Source organism: Chenopodium quinoa, unplaced genomic scaffold (genome assembly GCF_001683475.1).
Source record: "Chenopodium quinoa cultivar QQ74 unplaced genomic scaffold, ASM168347v1, whole genome shotgun sequence".
Taxonomy (NCBI): domain Eukaryota; kingdom Viridiplantae; phylum Streptophyta; class Magnoliopsida; order Caryophyllales; family Amaranthaceae; genus Chenopodium; species Chenopodium quinoa.
Genome location: NW_018744874.1, coordinates 55732 through 73390, shown reverse-complemented (window position 1 = coordinate 73390; position 17659 = coordinate 55732). Strand labels below are relative to the sequence as shown.

Below are 17659 nucleotides of genomic sequence, written 5' to 3'. Positions count from 1 at the left end.
GTTTAAATCGTCTAAATGTATATTTTATTAATATCCACTTTATATAATTTTACAATGTTACAAACAAGAGATATGAAATATGTTTTTAAATAGATACTAGTTTTATGCCCCGTGCGATGCCCGGGTTGTTTATGGACTTTTAAGATAAAATTATTTTATATTCAATTTTGATTGAAAATAGAATTCTAAATTAACTTTTTTTGCTACAAAGTCTATCTATATTTATCCAACATGGTACAACACTTGGCGAAAAGTTAAAACGCTAAATAATGTTGTCTTGTGGCCTAATTATAAGTTTATTATTTGGTATTTTATCGAAAATAAAACTCTAAACAACAATCTTATTCTAAAATTCTATCCTAATTTGATTGAAAATGGAGTTTTTAACTAACGTTTTTATCTTATAAAGTCTATCTAAGTCTATTCAAGGTGGCGCGACACTTTGACAATTTTTATCTTATAAAGTTTATTTAATCTATCCAACGTGGCGCGACACTAGGCGAAAAGTTAGAACGCCAAGTGTCGTTGCCTCATGACCTAGCTAAAAGTTTAGTTTTATATATTGGAAAATTTGCGAGGGAGGTCCTTTTAAGTGGTCGACCTTGTGAGAAAGGCCCTTTTATAAAAAAAAAAAAAAAAAAAAGGTGGCACAAAAGGTCCTTATATCATGTTTGGGTTGTGAGGAGGGTCCTTTGACCATTTTTCGGCGTTGACTTTTTTTTTTTTCCAGCCAAAAAAAGCCACGTGTAAAGCACGTGACTTATTAAGTTCCCTTTTTTCCTATTTTCTCTCATTGTGGGGAGGATTAGCCTTGAATTACTTTGAATAGCCTTCAATTTTAATTTACGGGATTACAATTGAAGTTTTGGTGTTAATTGTTTTCACAAATTAGGGTTTAATAGGGGGAAAAAGGGGGAAATAAGGGAAAAGGGGAGGGAGAAAAAAGAGAACTTAGATGTGACTTTTTTTGGCCGGAAAATAAAAAAGTCAACGCCGAAAAATGGTCAAAGGATCCTCCTCACAACCCAAACATGATATAAGGACATTTTGTTCCACCTTTTTTATAAAAGGATTTTTCTTATAAGGTCGACCACTTAAAAGGACCTTCCTCGCAAATTTTCCTTATATATTAGTTATATGATTACGGAGTATAAGTTTCATAAAATCTACCTTTTCATATTATTTAATTATATATAACAAAGGTTAAACTAGTGTATCGATATCATGTGTGTCAAATTTAAGTGAGTCAATTATTATATAACAGGGAAAATACATAATTTACTGCATGTTATCAGTTACAAATATTTTTTTATTATTAACTTTTATGCTTATATAAATAGAATGGGCTTTACAGCCATTCAAGCATTAACAACTAATCAAATAATCAATCAATAATAGCCAAAGTAATAAAGTGAATATAGCTAGGCTGAAGGAAATGGAGAGAGTCTCACTCGAAGTCGTTGATTTTGCTGTTTTAGCAATCTGCTTGTTCATGCTCATGAGTACTACAACAGGTTACGACTTTAATTAATGAGCTTGATTATTCTATTTTAGTGTACTGTTTTGTTAATATATCTGTTTGTTTGATTGAGTTGTTGAACTAAACAGTTTTTTTCAATAACTATTCTATTTATGCGCGCAGCTGATCCGATGTTTGAAAGAGTTAAGAAAACAACTCCTGGAGAAATGCCAGGAAACTTTGATGTTGTAGTAGAGAAAGTGGTGATAGTGCAACCAAAACATATAGAGATGAGTAACTGGAACAAAAAGATGATTATACGACATCCTTATAGTCGTGAAGTCGCGGTAACTACTACTACAGAGAACGATGAGTGCGCACCACAATTCGGGTTTTGTGACATAGATCACGTATGCTGCAAAGAATTTAGGTGTAGTTTGATACCAGGTGCTCCAGGTGGTCTTGGTCTATGTGTGCCGCAATAGAAGGATCGCATCTTTGTCACCGTAGTCTTTACTTGTTAGTCCTGTACTGTCTGGTTGCTTTGTAATGTCTTAGCTTGCTTGATTTTATGTGTGTTTAGTTGATCGTCCTTTCCTTCAATAAAACTTCATATTTGAAGCAATATACATTTTACCTTGTCTAATGCAACTGTGTGCTCATGGGCAGAAGCTTCTTCCTTCGTCCCATATTAACTGACAAGTTTGACTTTCACTATTCACATATTAACTATATATGTTAAACACGGGTCTGGGCCGCACCCGTCACGGGAGAGTGTAAGCCCAGGCCACCACTTTACAAAATCAAGGAGGTTCCACCTCAAAACCATAGGGCAATGAGCCCCTTAAACTTATATAGTGGTGGTAACTGTTGAATTCTTTCAATGTGGGATTACATTACCACTACACTTTCCTTTAGTCTTTTTAGTGTAGGTGGGACAAGAGAATGCTCACACGTGGGTTGTTCATAGGCTTAACAATATATGACTATAGTTTTTACAAAATAAAATCATGTTCTTAGATAGGTATTGATATAATGTTTCATAATACTATACTTTTTTTTTTTTGAAACCCTAATACTATACTTTTTTTAGTGTAATTGAGTAATATTTTATTATATAAAAAATAAGGTCAAACTAACTAATGGATTGACATGTGTACAAAGTTTAATTATATTAGTTATTATGGACAAAGAGAGTATATAAGGTGATAAATAATAAAATAAGTGATTTTTTTGTTTTTTGTGGTAGCGTGCAAAGCTAGTGAAATAGGAAATTTTGCCCAGAATAATCCGAAATTTGCCTCATTCGCCCAAAATAATCCTAACTTTCGTTTTTTAATCTGAATTTTAATATGGATTCACTTTAGATAGCTCCAGCCGGTCATCTGATATGTTATAACAAATTACTTGACACGTGTCGGCACATGATAAGTTAAAAAAATTAAATAGAAATTAAATAGAAAAACTTATTACAAAAAAATTAAAAAAAGAAAACTTTGCCAAGAATAAGCAAGCCTTCAAGTGGCCTACTCAAAATAAGTCAAGCTTTTAATTAATTCAAATTAGGGCATGTTCTCTTACGTTGAAATTCAGTTCAATTCAATTCAGTTCAGTTCAGTTCAGCTCTTAATTTCCTTCTCTTATGAAATATTCATTTCAATTCAGTTCAGTTCAGTTCAGCTCAGCTCAGTTCAGTTCAGCTCAGTTCAATTCAGATCAGCTGAGTTCGGTCAATGAGAACAGGCCCTAAGTCGATTTTTGCTACCCCACAACTTTAGCGAGTTTATTTAACCGGGTACTTGATAATTTTTATTTATTTATTTTTCATTCAATCTTCCCTAAAAAAATTAATAAAAAAAACACCCATCACTACTACAAAAAAGGCCTTAGAGAACTGTTAGAATAGGCTTTATAGATCGCCTTAGGGGCGATCTTTTGCTAAGCGATGTATAAAGTATAGAGAATGGGTCGTTTAGGCGTTTTATATAATAACAAATAGAGAACGGTTGTTAGTCACAACCGTTCTCTTTTCCCTTCTTAAATTTGTACACTAAGGAAGGAATAAAGAACGGTTTAGGACACTTAACCATTCTATATTGCATTACAATAGAGAACGGTTAAGTTAGATAACATTTCTTAATTTTTTTTTTTTTAAATCCAGCCATAATAATTCGAATTACTTTTGTACGTATTTTATATTGTATTATTCCTGTATTTTAATAATCTATATTATTTTTGTATTTCATTTAGACCTGTATTTGTTGTATTCCTGTTTTGTATCTTGTACATTTATTCTGTAAGAAAAAATCCACATTTCCCATGTAAAATAAATCCATGATCCTGTATACGTGCAATATAAATTTTTGTATAATAAAATCAACAAAAATATTTCCAAATATGACGAAAGCCATCAAAATATACTTCATATATATAATTTAAAACATCGAACCACAATTAAATTGAATCATTCATACAAAATTTGTACTATACAAACAAATACGTGAGTTAAATATCAAAACACCTTTCTAGTTAATGTTGATTGAAAAAAAAAATTGTGCTTAGATATACCAATACCATATTGATCTACAATTCACATAAATCGTCGTCGTTGTCGTCATTTGGTTGTTGGTATCCGGTAACATATGAAATCCACCTTTTCCTAAACTCGTTGATCATTTGTTGAGAATATGTAGGAGGAACTTGCTTAAAATACTACAAAACAATGTAAAATACATACATATTAGTTAATAATATACAATAAATTCATCTAATTAAATATAAATAAGCATATCCTTTTTTTTATCTAAGTTCATAAGAACAGATACTATCCAAAAAGGTTGCTCATAATACACATAACAGCCATGTGCATAATAGTTTCTGTCAGGCATGCCTTAGAAATTTTTTAGCAATCTCACAATAGAGATACCGGTTTCATACCAAAAACATTGCTTCCTCCACTTGTGGGACTGAAGTTTGTCAAGCCAACTTTCATGGATCAAATTTTGCCTTCAGTGGAATTTTAGAACTTCTTCTATCACCCCTTCTGCCATTTATATTGTTCTTTTGTTTAACTGTCTGAGATTTGTCTACTGTAAAAATTAAATATGAGCCGATATCAGTCACTTAAACTACAAGAACATCATTGAGACAAGGAATAAGCTTACAAAAAAACTTGAATCTCAATCCTCATATGCCATAAATAAATTAAAACAGTACAGACATCAGATTCATGCTAACTATTTTCCACACCAGACATAGTCAAGGAAAGAACCACGGTTGTTGACTGTTTATCAGATGACTTCACAGCAATGATAATGGATAATTGCTATCTTGCTGCACAACACACCAAGCTTTAGAAAAAAAAAAAAAGGAAAACAACACAGATGACTGCCTTAACCTACATCACCTCAAGAACCTTTTGAAGACATTATGTTTGAAAGTTGCAAATCATTTCTATTTCTTGCAATTGTCTAATCTCCAACCTAGCTGCATACGAATCATCTATATTTTACTCATTTCAACATTAGACCCCTTAAACTACCTATAAAAGATCACCCATTTCAACATTAGTGCTTCCTTCTGTTCTGTACACAGGCCTTAAACAGTTGTTTTAAAAACGATGGATTAAGCATATTTGCACAATGCAAGTCATTAATCTGTTCGACAGGCCTTACAACTCATTTTTGCCAACTCATGAGCAACCCGATTGCCATCACGTTTCACAAAAGAAAAGGAACAAACACGACACCTAGCAGCTAAATTCAGGATATTATTCACTACCAAACCAAACTAAGTAGGCTGCACATCTCTTTTCTTCAAGGCATTGCACAGCTTCAAGCAGTCAGTTTCTAAACACAGGCTGAAAAAACCCAGGTCCAAGGCAATCCCCAAGGCAAAAATCACCCAGAAATTCAAGGAAACTTGAGCAAAAATCACCCAGAAATTCAAGGAAATTTGACCCAAAAACCCCAGAAAATCGAACCAAAAACCCTAGAAAATCGACCCAAAACCCCAAAAATTCTACCCAAAACCCCCCAGAAATTCGACCAAAAAAATTCCACAAATTCAACCACCAAACCTCAGGAATTCGAGCATTAATAAAACCCCCAATTCGAGCATTAATAAAAACCCCCAATTTCGAGCAAAACAACAAAATAAAACCCTAAGAAACCCCAAGAATTCGAGCATTAATTCGAGCAAATTAGATTATGGGCAAATTCAAGCAAATTCGAGCAAAAAATTGAGCAAATTAGAGCATTAATTCGAGAAATTTCGAGCAAAAAAATCGAATCAAAACCCTAGGAATTCGTTGAGTAAATTCGACAAAATTAAGCGTAATTTGATTGAACTTATTGCAATAATTCGGCTTAAATATTTACATACAGACAATCGATGAATTTATCCAAAAACAAGAACTTTGAAGGTTTTTTCAATCACCTAAAATTCGAATTCTACGAATTTACTTCTGTTTCCTCCATAATTTGAATGATTCATGCAATTAGATTGACAATTATCAGAATCCAATTACTCTACCACAATAAAAATTCGAACCAAAAAAAAAAAAAAAAAAATTTTGAGCCTACCTCAATTTACTGGTGGCTCAGCAGACATGTGCGGTACTGCAGACGTGGAAAGGCGGTGGAGCGGCGGTGCAATAAGCGGCTGATGAAAGATTTGCTATGGAGGTTTGATGAAGGTTTCACTTTTTTTTTGCAGATGAATGAGAAAGAGGTTTCACTTTTTGATGAAAGTGAAAGTGATAATCGCTTCAATTTTCCCTTTTAGTATTTTGGGTAAAAAAAAAATTTTACGGAAATTTCGGTAATTTTTTTTTTTTGAAAACAAGAATAAATTATTATTGTGTATGTACGTATATAATTTCCTCCTAATTAAAAATAATAATTAATTAATATAATACAAAACGGTTGTCAAGATGACCGTTTTATATCATCTATAATAAATAATTATTATTTTTAATTATTTAAGTAAATTGAAATACAAAACGGTTAACTATGCTAACCGTTCTATATGTATTAACATATAGAACGTCTCTTATATTAAAACGATCTATATTCTTCTGGAGAACGCCTGCCTTTAATAACCGTTCTATATTTTGCGATCTCTAATCTAATTTTTGGTGTAGTGCATCCACCAATCAGACCCACCCACATCAAATTCTCGCTACTCAAAGCTTCCCTCACCTGCGACTTCGGTCACCGTCCAGCAACAACAGCACCCAACTGCTGCTCAAAGCTTCCAACAATTAAGCCCCTTTTCAATTAAAAATCATGGGTGGGGAAGGGGGTGGTGATTTCAAAACAGGGGTAGGAGACTAGGAGGGAAAGGTGAGTGATTTTCGGGGTGGGGGTGGGACTGTGGGAGGAAATGATGTTTCAAGGGGAAGGGAGGAGGTGGTGATTTCTGTGTTGGGGTGAAAGGGAATGGTGGATTTGGGGGTGGGGAAGGGGGTTGCTAGGGATGCGGGGAGGTGGGGCAAGGAACAGAGGGGAAGAACACTGAGTATTTAAGACTTTTTAATGAGGTGTCAACTTGTGGTGGGACGTCTACTATATTTGCATTCAATGGTACTAACTATATGTAGAAATAGTATCACTAAATAGACAATGGTATTGTATAAGCTTTTAGTGGTACATTTAAAAGTGGTCTCGCTTATCTATCTCTCTCCTCCTTTTTCTCTCTTCCATGTACTTTTTAATATTTATCATGCATTTGCAAATGCATAAGAGCACTCTCATTCATGAGCAAAAAAATGCCCAAGAGGAGAATTTAATGGTAAAAATACTAAAAATGTCATCCCACTCATGAGCAAAAAAAAAATGCTCATGAGGAGATTATCAAATTCCCATAGGAATGGCAAAAATAAATTGCTACAGTACCTGTGGGCCCTACCTCTTTATCAAAAAATTAGATAGTGTTTGTGAGAGAAAATATAGGAGAGATGGTGGTGTGATTATTTTTTTTTTTAGCCCATAAGTGTGGGAAGAGTTCTTAAATAAAAAGCCCATAAGAAAAAATGGAAAAGAGGAGTGAAAAAGTGAGTAGAGAGAGAGTGGCATTTTTATTTTTAGCCCATGTGTGAGAGTGGTCTAACAAAACTCCATTAGTACTTCCTCCGTCGGCTATGTCATTTTTCTAAAAAAAAGGTACCATAACATGATGATGTGTCATGTTATGATTGGTCAATTTTTTTTATTTATTTTTAAAAGCCTAAATGTACTATATACATGTATGTATAATTGTAAATACATGTATTTTTTTTAAAGAATACGTTATTATAGTTTTAAATCTTTTTTTTTATCTTTTTAAAATCATTTTCAAAAATTAAATTATAATTAAAATTTAGAAAATAAAAAATCCATCACTGTTCTTCATTCATGATCTTAATTAATTACCCCCAAAAAATTTTGTATAATCTATGTGGAACTCCAACCAAAATTCCGAATAGATCATACAAGATTCCGACCAAAATTACGTCCAAATAAAGATGGGATTTTTTGGGTTTTGAATCTGCTTTCATGATTCGTATACAAAATTCGTTTTAAGGTTCAATTGTTGATTTTGATTTATGTAAAAATCAAGTTGTTTGATAGTTTTGAGGATGAAAATAGTCGGAGCGTGTATTAGGCTGCTATTTAAGCAAAAGCATGAGAGTGCAAGGAAAGATGTTGAATGAGCTTTTGGAGTACATCAATCTCGTTTTGCAATAGTTGGACTTGCACGACGTTGGCATAAACACAAACTACATGATATAATGGGCGCATGTGTTATTTTGCATAACATGATTGTTGAAGATGAAAGACACACATATGCTAGAAATCTTCCTCGAGACGATTTTACACCAACAATTGTCGGTGATGTTATGTTCTTCAAGAACACCCTTTAGATTTTCAAGCATTTCTTGTAAGAGATGCAACTAACCATTATAGATAGACAAATGCATCATCAATTTAAGGTCTAGTGGAACATATAGATATTGAGTTGTTTTGGAGGCCAAATTGAGCATAGTTTATTATTATGTTCAATTTCTTTGTTTTCTTATCATGGAAGGTCTTGTATATCTTGTTTACACTATTGTTAGAATGTTGTTGTAGTTTTGCCTTTAAGAAAAAATATGTCATGCATTGTTAATTGTACGAAATTATTATTTTGATATTAGCAAAGTAAATTTTATGATACCCTACTTATATGAATTATATTAGAATAGGTAAATTTTTATTTTTATTTCTTATTTTGTACACACAAGTTAACATGTGAAATGTTATTGTACTGAAGCAATTGGAATAGTACGTACTAGTGAGCACGATATTAGCTAACCCACGAGTAGGGCTGTGCAGAGTACGGTCTAGACCGCACCAAAATGCAAACCAAACCGCAAAATTGCGGTTTGGTGCGATTTGCGGTTTGGAAATTACGGTGCGGTTTTCAAAATTGACCAAACCGCGGTTTTGCGGTTTGGTGCGGTTTCAAAAAAATTCAAACCAAATCGCACCGCAAACCGCAATTTAATGCAAAGACTCTTATATGGAAAGAAGACTCTTATATTGTATTTATATGTACTGAATTGTGTGGGTCATTATTAAGAAAACCAAAGTTTTCCTTTCTTATTACTCTCCGTTTCTTGTGCTTTGGAGTTGTAATGGAGTGGTTGTGGTTTACTTAATGATTTTGCTCCATGTTAGCCTTGGCATGTTACTGGGTCGCTATTAACATTGAAGTAAAGCACAACTTCTTTATTGAATTATTTGCATAGTTGTATAGTTTCCAAGTAAAAATTTCATAACAAAAGATTAGCAAATAATCATTATTTGTGAGGTAAAAAAATTATGGAAAAACCGCAAACCGCACCGCACCAAACCGTATTTTGCGGTGCGGTTTGTATAGAATTGCGGTTTGGTGCGGTTTGAAAAAATCACAAACCGCAATTTTGCAGTTTGGTGCGGTTTGAGATCCAAACTGCACCGTGCACACCCCTACCCACGAGATAGAAAGGCAAAAAAAATAAAAATGCTCGTGGAGTAGTAGGAATAATTGGAATATTATTTCCATAAAAAAGAAAGACCAAAATTAGCTAATATGTATTGTGATTCCCAATTGCATTCATTAGACCAAATCCAAATGATTACATACCCAGAAAAAATGCGTAAAAAAATAATAATTAGCTAGTCTATATAAAATAAATTAATAAATAAATAATACTCGCAGGAATCAAAAAAAAAAAAAAGAACAAATAATTTTTTTTATTGAAAATTAGCTTAACCTTTTTTTTTTTTACGCAAAAGGGAAATATAACTAAATTACATCAAAGTGAAATTGAATAAACCACCTAGAACAAAAGAAGGATAGGTGAGAGAAATATTATGCATCCCCAAGCTATCCCGAAGTTTAGTAATATTACACATAAAAGCATTAAAGACAGAAGCATAAACAATCCGATAGTTAACTAGAGAATTCATGGGTAACACAAAGGCAACAAAAAGTGTTACAGACTTAGGGCTTACGTTAAAATTTAGTTCAGTTCAGCTCAGTTCAGTTCAGTTCAGCTCCTAATTTCCTTCTCTTATAAAATATTCATTTCAGTGCAGTTCAGCTCAGTTCAGTTCAGCTGAATTCGGTCAATGAGAACAGGCCCTTACAGGAGTCACAACTTGATGCAGATTAAGTAGCAATGGTGAAGTCTGGGATCTCTGTTGAATAGTTCTCAAAGATGACTGCAGGAGGGTAGTAGTAGGTTTCCTTCTCACCCTTCTTGATCGTTGTTCTTCCAAATGCAGAAAGCTTGTCTGCAATCTGATTAACAGTTCTACTAGCATGGAAAATAATCACAGTCCAATTCATTTCCAAAAGGGAAGCAACATCTCTTATAATATTTCCTAGATCATGATCCTTAAAAGAGTCAGGATCTTTCAACATCTTGCTAAGAGCATTAGCATCACTTTCTAGCTCTAAGTACTTTATCTCCCTTTTCCAAGCTGTAAGAAGACCCTCCCTGATAGCTAATAATTCAGCAATAACTGCACTCATAACATTGAAATTGATGGCATATCCTTCTTGCCAACCATTATGAGATAAATTAGCTAGAAGGTAGACTAACTTTGCAATTCTAGGTGACATGGCAAGCTAACTTGACAATAGTTTGCCATTTAAGTTGCTCTAAAATAAGAGCATAGCATCAAAAACCAGATTTTTTCTAAAATAAATAAATAAATATTATAAAAAAAAAACCAATAATGACTTCCGGTCTTATGGAGCAACTCGTATTATTTTAAGCAACCCAAAAAATAAAACACGCCAAAAAATTGTCAAATTTTCGTTTTCATGTTATAATTTGTGAATTTTTGTTCAATTTTCCGGTCTTTAATCCTTCAATTCGTTAATTGCTCCCACGAATCTGATACCGGAAAAACAAAATTAGGGTTTATTAATGCCGGTTATTGGCAAAATTGAGATAATTTTCGCGGGTTAGGGTTTCCAATATCCGATTTTTGATGCAACGAATTTCAATCAAATTGAATTAATTGGGCATGAGCAGATTATCGTTTCGACCTCGTCCTCTGGACATTCATAAGAAACTCCCCATTGTTAAATCTTTCAAAGATTTTGAAGATGATGATACTCCAACTTCTACTCGAAATTCCCAAATTTTACGCTATGCTGAGCCTGAAAATGAGGTATTATTCATTTTATTCAAATCCCAGTTAGTTTATTTCTTTAGTTTTTCATGGTATTGAATTTTTTGGAATTTTGTTGAATTTCTCATGTTCTGTTGAAATTGGAAATTGAAGAAGTTGCTAATTGAGCTTGGTAGAAGACTAGAACTTCATTGAATGCTTGTGTTATGATGTATGTGAACTTCTATTGTAGGTTCAACATGTTCCTAGTAAGAAGACTGCAGCCGAAATACCGACCCCGGAATTTGTAATTGTTGATACATATGAAAGGGATTACTCTCGCACATTTTTCCAACCAACATCATATATACGTGCAAGAGGAGGTTTGTGCTGTGGCTTATTTACTTCACAGTTTATATTAAAGCACATATATTGATTGAAATGCTCGTGTTTGACGCGTATATAACCTGTTAGATGGAAATTACTTGGGTGTTGTGTTTAAGGAAGTCATTGAAAAGCTATATGTATCCATGTTGGATACATTTATGACAAATTTTTAAAGATTTCGAATAATGTAGGCTAGTGTTTGTGAATATCTGCAGCACGGACTGAGCTTGGTGAGTTTGTTGAGTATGACTTGGACATGGAAGATGAGGAATGGCTTCATGAATTCAACGAAGATAAGAAGATTCTAACACCTGAAAAGTAATGTGATCAATAATGTTTAACATATGTGTATTTGGGATAAGTACATTTTCGATCTTTATGGTGCACCATGTAGTTTGCATTTTTATACATGTTGTACAGTAGTGAAGAGATAAAAGTTCTTTTTGATTAGCATCCAAGATGTATGCTTGGTGTCTAATTATGTTGCCCTACTTATTGTTTTAGATTTGAAAATCTTCTCTTTAAGTTGGAGGTTCTCGACCATAAAGCACGAGAAAGGGCAGGTGTTATAGCGCAAACACTTGGTTCTGCAATTCCTGTTCTTCTACATATCGATGCTGCAGTTGAGGTATGGGTAGTGGACTGATGGCTGTACTTTTCATTTGTATCTTTTCTTTGGCCTTATCCTAACCATGCATTTTTAAGTTTAATCCCATGATGGAATGTGTAGGCCCTGCAATCTCAGCCAATAAAGTACGCTGTTCTTGAATCTGTTTATTGGTACTGGAAGGAGAAGGTATACAATGAAATTCTATTTTGCAGCTTTAGTATTTTGATCTTCAAAATCCTATGTTCCTGTAAGACCTTCCAGTGTAATACCAGATTGTTTAAATGGTGTGATAGACTACAATGATCTAGTTTGAAGAGGCAGTGGAAAGTACCGAGTGTTTTCTTTTTATAAATTTTTAAGACCAGTTTTGTAAGATTTTAAAAAAATTTGTATGGTATTGATGGAATCACGTTGTCATTGTAGACCATTATTTTACAGCAAGGGCTGTTATAATATGTTGTGGAAGCCATGGACCATATCTGTTCAATTGAGGAAAAATTTATACTAAGGGCTTTTCTTATTGTTTTTGTTTTCCTGTTTTTAGATTTTTGTAAACAAAATTCCAAATATAGAAAACCAGAAAAGGTGTTTTTCACTTTTTTGTTGTCATTTTTCTAAAGATTCATGATTTTAATAAGTTTGACTAATTTTTGATTTTTTTATATGACATACATTATGTGACTTTCAAAAACAAAACCTAAAAACTGAAAACTACAATGATACCTGATGAACCCTAAGTTTTTTCTTGATAATAATAAAGATTACATTAGAGAGACACCAAAAGGGTAAAGAGGCCATGGGAGGAGAATAAACTCCCATGCCCTGGAGTTATTATGAAACAATTTTATCCACAAAATGAAGAAAAGTCCGGTAATTCTTATAACCTATTTCTTGACTCCAGCGATTCAGAAGCAGAGAAGCTTATATAAATGAACTTAAAACCTTGAGTTCCTTGACTCAGGGAAGCTCTATCAAAAGTAATCTGTTGGTTTCCTTCTTTCCAAGTGTGCCACTAAATTGCTAACATGCCATCTTCCACCTTTCAACTCAGCACTTTGTAGTATATGTCATTTGGTAGTCTGTTAATGAAGCTGAAGTCAACTCAGCACATTGTATTTTTCCGTTCGAACTTTATCTAGAGTACCACTTTAGTTGCATAAATTTTGAAAATAAGTAGCACCAACTTACTATGGTGATAGCACTTACATTTGACAGCTGGCATAAGGTTTCCTTTCATTGTTAATTGTTATACTTTGGTCAGATGTATTTAACACATTTTATAAATGAATTTGGCAGCGACAGATTCAGCATGGTTATAAATAGTTATCCATATTCCATCTGCATCAAGAATGATAATTTTGTAAAATTAGATGCATTATAGGCTCACAACTGGAAAAATCTGACACACGATAATTTGTTTAGTCTCTGCTTCTGTAGGGCTCATGTTATTTGAGTTCATGTTCCGTTTTATATCTTTCTTATTTGAGGTACAATTCTGGCACTATAGTACATTATGTAAAAATTTCTTTATTTATTTTTCCTTTCACAGCGTGAGCGGTGGCAGAAGCCTATCCTTAGGCGCTTGCAGGTTAGTCTGAAACCCCTTGCTTACAGGAAACAATACAGCTGTATGTGTTTTCTGTGATGTTTAGTTTATGCATTGCTGCAGGTGCTTCTGACAACATTTCACTGACTACTTAGCTCTTCTTTAGAGCTGGAACAAAAACTTAGCCTAATTTAAGTGAATCATATATATGAATTACTCCTTTCAAAAATGTTATATATATATGAATTACAAGTTTACAACTCTCTTACTGAGTTTGGGTATCCTTTCTCTAGAAACTGGCACTTTCCATGTGTGATAGGCAGGAAAAGAGTCCAATTCATGTTGGAAAATGTGCAGTCAGGCTTACATTGCTAGTTCTGTAGTTTTGTTCTTATACTGATTGATTTGATTGTGACTTATCACAGCCACCACCTCCTGTTAATGATACAAATCCGTACAATGTGTTTAGGCCAAGAGAGAAAGCCCACAGGCTCCACACAAGAAGGGTTCGTACCTGAACTATTATTGCGTTCTTCTTCAGGATATCAGATTGTTCATTTATCTTCAACATCCACTTTTATATTATCGTAGTCTAAAAATAATCAAATCGTATTCCTTTTACATATAGATGCAAAGGAGGGAAAACAATGTGCAATCTTTTGAAAAGCTTCGTCAGGTAAGAAAACCTTATCCGTGGTTCAGTCAGTTTTGCAGCATTTGAATTAGTCTAAGATGACGAGGATGTTTTCTACAACCTAGAACCAAGAGGAACATTGTTTTTGTTGGAAGAGTTTTGTGGTGGTGGCAAGCATATCTATGCTATTGATTGCCTTCTTTTTTCCCTGGCAATTTTCTGAGAAGAAAAATCTGACTGGAGTTTTAATACCATTTCAGGTCAGACGCAACCTTGACCAAGCGAAGACCATCTTGGAAGCACTGATAAAGGTGTATTTCCTATGCTACTTGAGGTTTTTTCCTTGGATTGTTTGTGTTTCTTGATTTTGATAAAAACCTCTTTTTCTTGTGCTCCCTTCTTCTTCATCCCTGTATTTTGGATTGTTGTTGTTGTTGTTGTTATTTCTTAATTATCAGAATTCTGTTTATATTAGTTGTTATTTTATTCTCTTCATGGATCATTTTTTCCCTTTATCTCTAATCTTTTATGACTGTGTGCAGAGAGAAGAGAAAAAGAGAGATGTTATGGAGAATGAAGTAAGCCTTCAGAGGATACAGTTGAAGTACAAGGTACTTACGATGTTCTATATAATGCCTTTATTTGAAGTAGCTCCTATTATTGCAGTTGCTTTTATTGCAATTATATTTTTGTCTTTGGTGTCATAATTTATCTGGCCTCTGTTTGTGATCTTCAATTGTAATTTATTGTCCTTCTTTTGGTCCAATGAAGCTTTTTAGTGAGCAATTTGCACTGAGAAAGATTAACATCATAATTATTTATCTGGCCTATGTTAGCGATCATCATTTGTAATTCACCGTCCTTCATATGCTGAGCAAAGCCTAGTCTTTTTTCCAAAAAAAAAAAATAAAAAAATAAAAATAAAATCTGTTGTTTAGTGTGCTATGCTGTAAGAAGTTAAGATCTGAGGATGATATTAGTACCAAGAGTACCCTTGCTGCTCTTTCTGTTGTATGATTTTAAAGTAATATCATACTGTCATGAGGGAAGTGAACAAGTGATGTCAGGAAGCCGTTTTCAAAAATAAATAAAGTAATTAAATTGAAGCATTGATTGAACACAATCCAATTCTAATTGATTGAAATGTGCCTTTTGTGCCAACTGCCTCTGTACGACATAAATTCCATAATGTCTTGTTTCTGCAGCATGAAACTGAGCTGCTTGAAGATAGCTTTATCCTTCCGTCGTTTCAACCTTTCTCTAAATTTGGCTCAAGTGAAGATGAATTTATGGATTCAGAAGATGCTGCGAACAACCAGCTTCCTGTCCAACCTGGTAGAGTACAAACTCAGTTTGTTGATTCTAAGCCTGTGATGGTTCAGGCTGGAAGCTTGGGGCATGATTTGAGATGGCGAAATGTAGCAAGCAATTGGATACGTAGAGTGGTAAGTGCATGCCTGTGATTTCAATTTACTATCTTTTAGATTTTCAAATTTGGCTAAGTAATTGTTACACCCATTTAAGCATACCTACCCACATTAAGGGTTGTATTTTGTCCTTTGCCCCTATTTAATATTTAAATTGTTGACTTTGCCTCAAAATATGAGAATGCTATCATCACTTTCATCAGAAGTGCATTGAAAATGTGAGCAAAAGGTCAACACGGATGTCTTAAATGAGGATAGAAGAGAATCTTTTTGTTGTGCATTGCGCTTTTTCTATATTTTTCCTTTTGATTGGGGAGTCTTTTGCAGGATCCATTAGAGCCAGTTATGGCGTTTACCAAGCCTCTTGTTCCAGAGAAGCTGGCAGCTGCTGGAATTGCGCCCCCTTCAGATTCCTCAAAGTCTTCTGGTTCTGCAAGATCACATGCATTTCGTGGGAGAATTGGTCGAGGGGGAAGAATGATATTTGATAGATGGAATCCACTTATGCATACACCAGTCAACTGTGGAGATTCCTTGTACCTATCTCCGAGACAACAGCCCTAAACACAGTTTTACGTTGCCAGGCTAGTCTGGTTTGAGCTGTTCTTTGTAAAATGCGGGAACCAAGTTGTTGCTAATGCCCTTTGCCAATCCAGCATCTGTTATATGCTAACTTGCTGCTTCATCACCCTTGCATTGGCAGCATGCAGTCCTTTTTGGTAGGATTTTTTCTAAACCGATTATGCAGTGGAATTCATCTTGCAAATTGAAGGTATGCATATTGGTTTGGAAGAATACAATCGATCCACAGGAACTAAGCAACCTAATTAAATGTGGGGAGCAGCTTCCTGATACTTTGTATTACCACTGTATTCTATCAACAAATGAGCAGTCCCTTGGATGATTTGTTGGTATTGTCATTTGTCATTCTACGTCAAAAACGTAGGTGAAACTACATTGTTGCTATTGCACCTCTTGTTTAAGTTATTGAGCTTAGGCTTTGTAAAATTTGAAATGAAAATTTCAAATAAACGTGATTGACCGTGTATAGCTTTGTAGATTAGGTGATTTATGGTGAACTATGTCGTTCATGTTTGCAATTCGGTATAGCTCTATTTAGTATTCCAGACTTCCAGTGCTTTGCAACCTGGGAAATTTGAAAATTATTGTGATTTATAACTGTATGCTTTTTTCTAGTTTCTTCTCTTTGGTCTTATGTTGTGTATTCTTTTCTGAAAACTGTCTACAATCACAACTCAAAGCTTGGGCCAATGTTGGAAATTTGTCGGGGTTCACATAGAAAATAAGAAAAGTAGGCAAATTTGTATAACTTTGTATCTTTTTTAATTGCATTAAATAATAAAATAAAAAGGGTCATTGACCCCAGAAAAATGGTACTACATAGTTTTAATTTTTAATTGGATATCGGATTTGATCCAAACTATTGAAATCTAATTGAGATTGGATTTAGGAATATTCGGTTGGACTCAACTTTGTAAAGTTGAATTCCAATTTAGGTCGGATTGGATTTAGATCAAACCAAACCAAACCGAATGTTGACAGACATCCCTAGCAAAATGGTGAGTAGGCCAGATACAAGATTTTTGCCCTTCATTGGCAATGCTTTTTAGGAGATTGCAGGTACTATTGTGCGAGAAACTTTTGTCAAAGGTGGGTGCTCTTGTACAGCCTCCAGCAAGTAGCCAAGTAGCCTCCTCAACGCGCTGAGTAACTGCCATAGTTATATCTCTTTCTCAATCGAAAGACATTAAGAGAGTGAGATCGGCAAGTAAGGATTCTATATATGGTCCGTCTTTGTGTCTTAGATGTAAGTTTTGAGTTGTGGTACAAAGTGAAATGTCACTCCCTATCCATCATAATTTCCCAGCTATCCATGGATAAGGATTCTTCCAGAATTCCTGTGCTTACTATCGTATTTGTAATATTATCGCGCTTGCTATTGTATT

At 34.1% G+C, this 17659-nt stretch overlaps 2 protein-coding genes and 1 long non-coding RNA gene across 3 annotated transcripts; 2 read left to right on the top strand and 1 right to left on the bottom strand.

The window, feature by feature from the left end:
- The first annotated feature begins 1366 nt into the window (after window positions 1-1366).
- Window positions 1367-2105, top strand: LOC110704896. Its single transcript, XM_021882708.1, has 2 exons — window positions 1367-1514; window positions 1643-2105. The coding sequence occupies exons 1-2, from the start codon at window positions 1436-1438 to the stop codon at window positions 1942-1944; spliced, it is 381 nt and encodes a 126-aa protein (XP_021738400.1). The 5' UTR covers window positions 1367-1435; the 3' UTR covers window positions 1945-2105.
- A 1760-nt stretch (window positions 2106-3865) lies between these two features.
- LOC110704931 lies at window positions 3866-6256 on the bottom strand. Its single transcript, XR_002508024.1, has 3 exons — window positions 6043-6256; window positions 4397-4548; window positions 3866-4171 (listed from the first exon to the last, which is right to left on the bottom strand). It is a non-coding gene; the product is annotated as an uncharacterized LOC110704931 (long non-coding RNA).
- A 4439-nt stretch (window positions 6257-10695) lies between these two features.
- LOC110704930 (enhancer of polycomb-like protein 1) lies at window positions 10696-16888 on the top strand. Its single transcript, XM_021882740.1, has 12 exons — window positions 10696-11148; window positions 11342-11471; window positions 11691-11793; window positions 11980-12103; window positions 12206-12271; window positions 13635-13673; window positions 14057-14137; window positions 14260-14307; window positions 14526-14576; window positions 14808-14876; window positions 15471-15710; window positions 16020-16888. The coding sequence occupies exons 1-12, from the start codon at window positions 11002-11004 to the stop codon at window positions 16254-16256; spliced, it is 1335 nt and encodes a 444-aa protein (XP_021738432.1). The 5' UTR covers window positions 10696-11001; the 3' UTR covers window positions 16257-16888.
- Window positions 16889-17659: the final 771 nt, after the last annotated feature.